At 35.8% G+C, this 11,776-nt stretch overlaps 1 protein-coding gene and 1 pseudogene across 1 annotated transcript; both read right to left on the bottom strand.

The window, feature by feature from the left end:
• Window positions 1-36: 36 nt before the first annotated feature.
• LOC114751791 (elongation factor 1-alpha-like) lies at window positions 37-2,573 on the bottom strand (annotated as a pseudogene).
• Window positions 2,574-8,220: 5,647 nt separating this feature from the next.
• Window positions 8,221-10,844, bottom strand: LOC114751790 (elongation factor 1-alpha-like). The gene is made up of 3 exons (XM_028940462.1): window positions 10,779-10,844; window positions 9,601-10,089; window positions 8,221-9,500 (listed from the first exon to the last, which is right to left on the bottom strand). The coding sequence occupies exons 2-3, from the start codon at window positions 10,060-10,062 to the stop codon at window positions 8,619-8,621; spliced, it is 1,344 nt and encodes a 447-aa protein (XP_028796295.1). The 5' UTR covers window positions 10,063-10,089; window positions 10,779-10,844; the 3' UTR covers window positions 8,221-8,618.
• Between the last annotated feature and the right edge of the window lie 932 nt (window positions 10,845-11,776).

Raw genomic sequence — 11,776 nt, 5'->3', positions numbered from 1 at the left:
CCAAAAAACGGGGAGAAAGCGATCATAGAAGTTAAGGATTAAATAAAACATAAAACACTAAAATATAAAAGTTAACATTTGATATCCAATCGGCAGTGTGGAAAAATAGTCCTGTACCATACCGCAGCTTTCAAAATTGAAACTCTCTGCCACACAAATGTAAAGAAAATTACCAGAAAACCTTGCCATCGTCGATCAAGCACCCAGTTCTGCGAACATAAGCTGCTTGACCAAGGCAACAACTTGACACAGAAAACAATAAACCTAAGACACAGAGTCTGGGCACACAAAATACATATGAAAAAACATTTGTTGGTGCCACGATGAAACAACAAGAAGCAGCCACGAATAGAAATTTTTATTGCAGCCATCATGGATGGCTCCAATCGATAAACCAGCCCCCACAATTCACTTCTTCTTCTGCGCAGCCTTGGTCACCTTGGCGCCAGAGGCTTCCTTCTTCTCCACGTTCTTGATGACTCCCACAGCCACCGTTTGACGCATGTCCCTCACAGCAAAACGACCCAAAGGAGGATACTCAGAGAAGGTCTCAACAACCATAGGCTTGGTTGGAATCATCTTAACCATACCGGCATCACCGTTCTTCAAGAACTTGGGTTCCTTCTCAAGCTCCTTACCAGATCGCCTGTCAATCTTGGTCAGCAGCTCAGCAAACTTCACCGCAATGTGGGAGGTGTGGCAGTCGAGCACAGGGGCATAACCACCACCGATCTGTCCAGGATGGTTCATGATAATGACCTGAGATGTGAAGTTCGCAGCTTCCTTGGCCGGATCGTCCTTTGAGTTTGAGGCAACATAACCACGCTTCAGATCCTTCACAGCAACGTTCTTCACGTTGAATCCCACGTTGTCACCTGGAAGGGCCTCTTGGAGGGCCTCGTGGTGCATCTCCACAGACTTAACTTCAGTTGTCAGCCCGCTGGGACCGAAAGTAACCACCATACCAGGCTTCAGAACACCAGTCTCAACACGTCCCACTGGAACAGTTCCAATTCCTCCAATCTTGTACACATCCTGAAGGGGCAGCCTCAGAGGCTTGTCTGAGGGCCTCTTGGGCTCCTGGATCTGGTCAAGGGCCTCGAGAAGGGTAGGTCCCTTGTACCAGTCGAGGTTGGTTGACCTCTCGATCATGTTGTCTCCCTCAAAACCAGAGATGGGAACAAAGGGGATCTTGTCTGGGTTGTAACCGACCTTCTTCAAGTAGGATGACACCTCCTTCACGATTTCATCGTACCTGGCCTTAGAGTACTTGGGGGGGTGGCATCCATCTGTTGCAGAACAAGATACAGAAAAACCACATTAGGGAGCTGCATTATTATCTAGAGACACGTTAAATACACCTAGCAACCTTAGTTATATACCTTGTTGCAGCAGCAAATCATCTGCTTCACACCAAGGGTGAAAGCAAGTAGAGCATGCTCACGGGTCTGTCCATCCTTGGAGATACCAGCTTCAAAACCACCAGTCGTTGAATCAATGATGAGAACCGCACAGTCAGCCTGAGATGTTCCAGTAATCATGTTCTTAATGAAATCCCTGTGTCCGGGTGCATCAATGACTGTGCAGTAGTACTTGGTGGTCTCGAACTTCCACAGTGCAATATCAATTGTGATTCCTCTTTCACGCTCAGCCTTAAGCTTGTCCAGCACCCAAGCGTACTTGAAGGACCTCTTGTTCATCTCGGCAGCTTCTTTCTCAAACCTTTCAATAACACGCTTGTCAATACCTCCGAGCTTGTAGATAAGGTGGCCGGTGGTGGTTGACTTCCCAGAGTCGACATGGCCAATGACCACAATGTTGATGTGAGACTTCTCCTTACCCATAGCGCCTAGACTTTACACAAAACGGGACTGCTCAAGAGAAAAAAACAGAATAGAATATTATGCTTACAGATTACATTAATTAGAATTAATACAACTAAACTTTCTGGAAATCATAATTTTTTATGCGACATATTCTGGCAGATCTACACAACTCGATCCAACCTAAACGCTAACAACTACATATGATACAACATTAAGAAAATCTGCATCTACTTGTCACGTAGACATATGTGATTACGCTTACAAACCTATAAAATCCCCAAGTTCCTTTACATGCTGCCGTTTCTCATAAATCAACAACGAACCATTGATAATTAAATCCACTCCAAGATCTGTACTTCATGTAGGAATCATAACACGAACATCCCAACGACATAGTGAAAAGCATAAATCCATTCATCATGAATACATAACTATAATTAAACTTAATTCACTTACATAACAAATAACTTTTAAGTTACACAAGTCAATAGGCAACGAAACCAAAAGCAAAAGAGCAAACGAACGAGCGAGCATACAAATAGAAGATGATAAAAAAAGTATGTTGTATTAAAATACATGAAAGAACATGTAGCATGAGGAATGATCCAGTGAAACGTTCAAAAGCTGAAGCCATAGATCGAAGGAAAGGCATAGAAAGAGTAGAGTCAGAAACCAAACCTGCGAGATACCGAGGAGCGAAAGCCTTAGCCGCAATGGAGCAAGTGAAGTGAGCAAAGTGAAAAGAATGGCCTTCAGTAGGGTTAGAGGGATTATATAGAGAATATATTTACAGAACAACCCCTACTGTGATATTGTATTGACAATAATATCCTTCGATTATGTGGCGGCGGCTCAAAGCCAAAACCCTAAAATCGGGTTGTTTATGGAAATTTAGTGATAATTTTTATATTTTTTGTTTTATTTATTGCATAAAATTTATATGTCCAATTTGGAAAAAATATATTATCAAAAAATTATATGCTTTTTATTTTTACCCAAAAAAATAATACTCCTTTAATATTAAATATAAGACTCATTTTATAATGTAATTTACACTACAAAATAAGTTATACATTTACGATAAGATGAGTAATACAAATACCAATACATCATGGGAAAGATTGCACTGAGATCTTACCCAGAAATAATTATACAAAAGTCCCTTAAACCACCAAATTAATCTAAATCGTAAGGGATCTCATTATAAGATATTCCATTTATTTGATTACTCTACTACCCTAATCCTTTTTCTAGGTATGAATTGACAATTAAAAAAGTAGTCATTAACAATTTAAAGTAAAACGATTAATAACGATTGCAGCAGGTATTAACAACACATTTTCTCAGTGTGTCACAAACATGTAATGCATGTGTTGCTAATACCTAGCATGATAATTCTTAATCATTGCATCTTAAACTATTAACAACTTTTAATTGTCAATATATATTTGAAAAATAGATAAGTAGAATTTAATAATGAAACAAGTGAAATTTTTGACAGTCAGGGCTTTCCCACTGATTTTGTAATTTTAAGATTAATTTTTTATATTTAATTTTGTTGTGTCAGACCTTAATACAATTTTCTCATAAATTTCCCTTCGATTCCTTGGTTGTGCGGAATGATGGAGTCGAATTCTAGGTGGGAAAGAAATCATCTTATGATGATAAATTTTTAATCTAATATAAAAAGTCTAAAAAATCCCCCTTCATTTATTTATAATAGAAAATTAATTTTTTAACACACAAATAGATTTGCATCTCTTAAAATATACTCCTTTACTTGAGCTCCGCCTGAGATATATTAATCTGAATTTTTTTTATTCACCAAAAGATTTTCACGCACAAATATACTCATCTCTTCAATTATGTTCCTTTATTTGAGCTCCAGCTGTCTTTAAGATTAAATCTAATTAATCAATTTGAAGAGATTAAAAAAATAAATAAATTAATTTAAAATATTTATATTTATTATTTTTTAAACTAATTGGCTTAATTTATAAATTGATATATTAATTTTAATTCTTAATATAAAAGCTAGATAACTAATTTATAAATATTAATAAAATTAATTATTTATAATAAATATATGTTTTGTTGTTTAAATGTTTTGTCAGTTATGTATACTGGAATTATTTTTTTATAAAATTTTTAATCTGTGCAATTAACATTGGATTACTTAAAAATAAATAAACAAGTAAGACAAAGTATACAAGAGTCGAGAGACTTATAGTTAAGAATTAGGACTGAATGGAAGATAATTTAATTATGTGTATTTCAGAGAAATCATGTAATATATACTATAATTAAATATTATTTTCAATCCTAATATAAAATCTACTCCTCTAGTCCTATTTATAAGCCACTTTCACCATATTTTACACAGATTAAAGAAAACCTTAAAATACATTAATTCTCTATTAAAATATAACAATTTTTTAATTTTAACCATATTTAATATATACCATTTCAAAAGAGATAACTACATATACCATAATAAATGAAGGACAAAATAGTACATTCACATTAAAAATTTAATAAAGTGACTTATAAATAGAACTAAAAAAAATCTTCTCTCTCTATCCTATAAACAGGACTAGAGGAGTAATTTCCAGTAGAATTTGCACTACAAAGTTTTTTTTTGCCTTAATTTGCACTATAAACTAGACTTTATTATTTAGGATATGAGATAGCAATTACTCATTAATTAATTGTGTTTTATTAAGTAGTGAATATAGTACTAACATTTGGATCATGATCCAGTAACATCAAGAGAAAGATCTTTGTTTACTTTTTCAAAAAAATGCAGAACAAATAACCAAGAAATTTTTCTATTTTTTCTAATTTTTAATTAAATTCCTAACATTTGTTTCTTTTTCATAACCACCTGTAAATTTGCTCTGTTGGAAAAAGCCAAAAGCATATGGGAAAGTGTGAAACTGAGGTTAGTGGCTTATTGTGGCTCAGAAGATTGTTTGGATGGGACTGCTTTTCTAACTGACTTATGGGAAAAAGTAACTTTTCTAACTGACTTATCCAACGCAATCTGAATCAACTTTTCTAACTGACTTATAGGAAAATTGTACAAAGCTTACGATCTAATTAGTCATGTGATTTCATTTACTTTAATTAGAGACCAAATAAATTTTAATTTATATTCTTGTTTATCCATTATGTATATTTAATTAATTATCTACAAGGTGTTTTCAAATTTTTCTCCGTAACAAATATTTTTATTTTATAATCTCAAAAATAAACTATTTATATTTTACCATAATAATTTTATGTATTTTTTAAACTATTATCACATTAAAAACATATAATTTCAAACACTATTGTTCAATAAAGTTTATGTCATTTTCAGTCATTTACAACCAAACTAACTTTTCTATTAATCATCCAAACAACTTTTAACTTTTTCAACTGACTTTTTATAAGCACCTATCCAAACATAAATCATATTACACTAACTGACTTTTACTCCAACTTCAGTTACAAAAGTCAGTTAGACTATAAATCAGTTTTGTCCAACGCCAATCCAAACATACCCTGAGACGGCAGGCAGGCAGACGATTTTGATAAATTGGATTCTTCTGCTATGGGGACGTTAGGGACTACGGTTCACTCATCGTCTTCTCTGTTCCTTTGAGCTTCACCGGCGACTGGGGAGCAGCTCCGGCGAGATCATCGTCGCCCTCAAGTAAAGCAGGTCAGTTGAGCTTTATTGTCGACTCTGTTCCTGTCTCCTCTGCTTCCGTTCTCTCGCCGAATCACAAATTTAGTAATCTTCATCGTCCGTTCAACATCATTAGAGGACGTCATGCTTGGTGAAGCTATTTACAGCGGAACAAGATCGACTAATTTGTCTCCTATCCAAGCTCAATTCTGTAGGAGTCGAATCCACTTTCAGATCCTTCCCGATCAACGTCCAAAGCCCAGTGTTGAGCGCCGAGAAGGACTTCCTCTGAACACACAGGATGCTGATAGAAAGATTGAGGAGAAAAACGAGGGGAAAAATTCGAGTTTGAAAATTACAGTCCCTTGCATGTCTGTCTCTGCTCCATGATCTCAGACCGGCGACCTTCCACCACCACAGACGACGGCGAATCAACAACCCTATCTCCTCCATGGTGAAGAGCTCACCCTAATGCCTCTGCTTCATGACCAAACATAATGCCTCGAGGCTCGAGCAAAACAAAGAGGGATTTTTTTCACCAAAAAAAAATTATGATTTGATTAAAAAAAAAAATCCAAGAACGTGATTGAAAATTAAAGAAAGCTATGAAAGTCCTCTAAATTAATTTTTCTTCAAAAATAAATTGGCAACTTTCTCTATAACATTATTACATCATGATTTGAATATCTCTAATTGATGTTTAATTGAGGAAGTCTCAATTTAGGGATTTAAATCCAATGCAAATGCTCACACACAAAAAAAAAGAAATGAGATTATGAATGTAAAGCAACGTAGTTTTATTTTGGTACAAAAGCCACGTGATTTTATTAGTAGAGGGATTGCGGGTTTTTTTTTTTTGATAAGTATTGCGGGTTTATACCTCGTATGGCAAAATAGTTAATAAATGAACAGAAAATGGAATGCGAATAACAGTGAGAATCAAACGATATTCCTCACAAGGTAGTATGTTTTCAGTAAGATTTGATTATTTGTATTATACGAATGCTTCCTCTTATCCTTAATATAAGAATTAATTGACTAATTTGAGTAGATTAAGTTGTTATCTTTTCTAAATATCCTTACTGTATATTAACTAAAACTACTATTATTATAAGAACTATTTAAAAAAAAGATAAATATAAGAGATAAAGTAAATTAAGAATTATATTTAGAACTAAAATAAAAATCAAATAAACCCTTATATTAAAAATAAGAGGTAGTATTGTGTTTGATGGAATTAAAATATAAAAGAAATAGAATCATAGTGGATTGACCAAATTATTTGTAATCAAGCTTTTTTTCAAATTATTACCTCCGTTTCTTAATAAAAAACTCGTTTACTTTTATTTTGGTTTTAAATATAAAATCTCAATCCATTTTGTCTCTCATATTTATTTATTTTTTCTAAGACAGTCTTTGTAATAATGATAATTCTAACCAATACACTTGATTAGCAAAAATATTTTAAGAATCACAATGCTTATTTATTACAAATAACTAACTTAACTAATCTTCTTAATATATTCAAATTAGTCAACTAGATTTTATATTAAAAATTTGAGATAGTATTATGTTTGACGTTTAGTCTTTTATTTCCGCTATTAAAGTATTTTTCCATCATACTTGTTAAAGATAAGTCTGACATTTTCTTTATGTTTAACTTCATGAACTAGCTAATCTCTCTCAAAAATATAAAAGACGGAGAAGAAGAAGTTGTTTTTTTTTTCTCGGCCAAAAGAAGAAGAAGTTGATGGCTCTAAAACAAACAAAAAAAAAACAAAAGAGAGAGAAGAAGTTGATGGTTCCCCACTAAGTAGGCTGCGCACCTCTATAAACATGTGGCGTATTTTCTTCTATGCTAGGGAGGGTTGGAGACGTAGCGGTGCAAGAAATTGCACCCTAACAACCCAAAAATTTTATACTTAATATAAAACTTTATTAACTAATTTAAATAGATTAAAAATATTAATTAAATTAATTGATATGATATATATATTTTTAGGACACATAAATATCTTTCTTAATTCTTTTCCTCCATTTCCATTATTGTTTTTTTTTTACCTGACTACTTGATTATTACTGAAAGCATATCAATAAATTAATGCAAAAAAAAAAAATAATAAACTTGTAAAGTAAATTTTACATAAATAATATACAAAAAACATGAGAAGTAACGAAAAAGAAATAAGACCATCAGCATAATAGGCAGAAAGTCTCAGCATCTGAATGTTGGTCATTATTAAGGAATCACGCACCCGAGCAGTCCTAACGTCTTTAATGAGTAAGACTATCAGGTTATCATGTACGAGAATTAATGCAGTCAAATGAAATGATCAAATCCTTGATGAATTCCTCAATCTTTGAGGTAGCATTGGGGAGAGGTAATTCCAGCGGGAATACCTCCCTTCCAAGGAAATTGGGTACCCCATCGAATCAGAATAATCGTTAGCCTTCAAAACTTGACTCTCAATAAAAGGCAAAACCTTCAAGCAACTTGGCATCCACTCGAAAAGAAACTAAAACACAACCTCATGGATCACATGAATAGAGTTGAAAATGCCACTCATAAAACATCCGTTACTAATGGAACAAGAGGAATATAGGGACGAAACAAGTCCGATACACAAAACCATAGGGAGTAATGTCAACTATCAATAAATTTTGACAAAGCAATTAAACAAGGGGCAACAAACTGAACCATATAACTACCAAGTATCAACATACCAAAAATGCATTGTATTACAAACATTAAAGACAGGAATCACAAAAGGCGAGCATAGAAGTTAAGGATTAATAACAACAAAATTTGAACATATTACGAGCTAGCACTTGATATCCAATCGGCAGTGTGGAAGAATAGTCCTATACCATACCGCAGCTTTCAAAACTGAAACTCTTTGAAACTCTCAGCTACACGAAGTAAACAAAAGTACCAGAAAACCTTGCCACCTTCTATCAAGCACCCAGTTCTGACAACACAAGATGCTTGACCAAGGCAACAAATTGACACGGTAAACAATAAACCTAAGACAGAATCTGGAGACGCAAAATACAAATAGAAAAACATTTATTGGTGCCATAATGGTCAGCACCAATGGATATAAACCAGCCCGCACGATTCACTTCTTCTTCTGGGCAGCCTTGGTCACCTTGGCGCCGGTGGCTTCCTTCTTATCCACGTTCTTGATGACTCCCACAGCCACCGTTTGACGCATGTCCCTCACAGCAAAACGACCAAGTGGAGGATACTCAGAGAAGGTCTCAACAACCATAGGCTTGGTTGGAATCATCTTAACAATACCGGCATCACCGTTCTTCAAGAACTTGGGTTCCTTCTCAAGCTCCTTACCAGATCGCCTGTCAATCTTGGTCAGCAGCTCAGCAAACTTCACCGCAATGTGGGAGGTGTGGCAGTCAAGCACGGGGGCGTAACCACCACTGATCTGTCCAGGATGGTTCATGATAATGACCTGAGATGTGAAGCTGGCAGCTCCCTTGGCCGGATCATCCTTTGAGTTTGAGGCAACATAACCACGCTTCAGATCCTTCACAGCAACGTTCTTCACGTTGAATCCCACATTGTCACCTGGAAGAGCCTCTTGGAGGGCCTCGTGGTGCATCTCCACAGACTTAACTTCAGTTGTCAGCCCGCTGGGACCGAAAGTAACCACCATACCGGGCTTCAGAACACCAGTCTCAACACGTCCCACTGGAACAGTTCCAATTCCACCAATCTTGTACACATCCTGAAGGGGCAGCCTCAGCGGCTTGTCTGAGGGCCTCTTGGGCTCCTGGATCTGGTCAAGGGCCTCAAGCAGGGTTGGTCCCTTGTACCAGTCGAGGTTGGTGGACCTCTCGATCATGTTGTCTCCCTCAAAACCAGAGATGGGAACAAAGGGGATCTTGTCTGGGTTGTAACCGACCTTCTTCAAGTAGGATGACACTTCCTTCACGATTTCATCGTACCTGGCCTTAGAGTACTTGGGGGTGGTGGCATCCATCTGTTGCAGAACAAAATACAGAAAAACCACATTAGGAAGCTGCACTCAATGCGATTATCTAGAGAGATGTTAAATACACCAAGCAACCTCAGTTAAATACCTTGTTGCAGCAGCAAATCATCTGCCTGACACCAAGGGTGAAAGCAAGAAGGGCATGCTCACGGGTCTGTCCATCCTTGGAGATACCAGCTTCAAAACCACCAGTCGTTGAATCAATGATGAGAACCGCACAGTCAGCCTGAGATGTTCCAGTAATCATGTTCTTGATGAAATCCCTGTGTCCGGGTGCATCAATGACCGTGCAGTAGTACTTGGTGGTCTCGAACTTCCACAGGGCAATATCAATTGTGATTCCTCTTTCACGCTCAGCCTTGAGCTTGTCCAGCACCCAAGCATACTTGAAGGACCTCTTGTTCATCTCGGCAGCTTCTTTCTCAAATCTCTCAATAACACGCTTGTCAATACCTCCAAGCTTGTAGATAAGATGGCCGGTGGTGGTTGACTTGCCAGAGTCGACATGGCCAATGACCACAATGTTGATGTGACTCTTCTCCTTACCCATAGCGCCTAGACTTCCGACAAAAATGGACTGCTACATGAAAACATAGAGAAGATGAACACCACGGGATTAAAACATCAAAGAAAAACAATCAATGTTTAAAATTTGCACTCTAGGAAGCATCGGTAACGTTGAGAGCATCCACAAATAAATGACTTTAATATCAGTCGATGAACATGTCATAAGATTACGATCTTGTATACAGAACTGGATTTTATGAAAATCATTTACGATGCTGAATATGCTGGCAGATCAAGCAAACTTGATCCGATCGAAAAGCTAACAATCACATATGATACAACAGTTAAGTAAGAATATGTACATCTGCTTGTCACATACACATGACCTCGTTTACAGACCCAGGAAAAACGCCAATTGCCTTTACATGAGATCGATTCTCATAAATCATTAAAAACTAAATCCACTCCCAGATCTGTACTTCATAAAGGATTAAAGGAATCATATTAATAGGAATATCCCGACGACAAAATAGCATAAATCGATTCATCATCAAAGGCGTAAATAAAAATTTCTGAAACACAAGAAAGAAGCAAAAGAGACCGAGACAAACGATCGCTTATAATACAAAAAATCATGTATTTAAAAAATATAAAAGAACGAATAGCAGGCAGAATCAACCAATGAGAAGATCGAACATTAAAGCGAGGTATTGCAGGACAGACACAGGCAAAGAAAGTGTAACGATGGAGAAAACGAACCTGCAAGACAGTGAGGAGCTAAAACCCTAGCCGCAATGGAAAAAGGGAGTAAAGCAGAGCGCAAGGAAGTAACCCTCATTTCCAATGAAAGGAGATTATATAGTTGTCGTGTTTACGAAACAACCCATCCTTTCACATTGTATTGACAAATATATCCTCTTACTACGTGGCAGCTGACCAAAAGTCAAAGCCAAAACCCAGATAAAAAGAATAACAGGGATTTATCAAAAGATGTTTTTTTGTCTTTGATGAACTTAAATGCAGATTTTATATTTTATTTTTATTTTAAATATATTTACTGTACGATTTTTTAATTTTAAATTTATATGTTATTTCATTTTTTTGGCCCCAAATTTATATGTTTATTTATGAAAAAAGGCTAATATACCATTAAAAAAAAGATGCTTCTTATTTTTACCAACAAATGTACAAGGTTTTCTTCAATAAACAAATTCATTTCACCACACTTCCCTTATTTGGCATGGCCCTGCCCTGGTTGTGAATGCTATCCTCTTGTGATTGTGTGGCGACAAGAATCTGTGTACGGTGATAATTCTTAGTTATTATTATTTTTTGTCTGAAATAGTACTATATTAAAAAAAATAAACCAGTACAATTCAAAATTTCAAGATAAAAGAAACAACGAAACAGCATTAAAAAACCAACAGAACAGAAACTAAAAAACCGGAATCCTCCAGTGCCAAAGCAACAAAGAAACCGAAATTGTAGAACAGCAAGCCTTCAATACCAAAAGGAGTTATGGATTTCTACCAAGACAGCCAAAAAAAAAAATCGCTAGTCAAAAATCTATCTAGAGAAAATACAAAAACAAAAGAAAAGAAATTACCATTGAAGGATATAAAACCCAACCATAAAGGTCACAAACCCATTAGACAACTCCTTAATTCTTTCATAGTAGCTAAGTTACAAGGCTGAGCAACATTTTCCAGATGGAATATGTTCCCAAGAAAATGGCTCCACCAACCACATTTTAACTG

This window comes from Neltuma alba, unplaced genomic scaffold, assembly GCF_004799145.2.
Source record: "Neltuma alba isolate B1F8T4 unplaced genomic scaffold, ASM479914v2 tig00007109_pilon, whole genome shotgun sequence".
In the NCBI taxonomy this organism is placed as follows: Eukaryota; Viridiplantae; Streptophyta; class Magnoliopsida; order Fabales; family Fabaceae; genus Neltuma; species Neltuma alba.
Note: the sequence above shows the minus strand (reverse complement) of the source record. Positions and strands in the feature narration are given on the sequence as shown.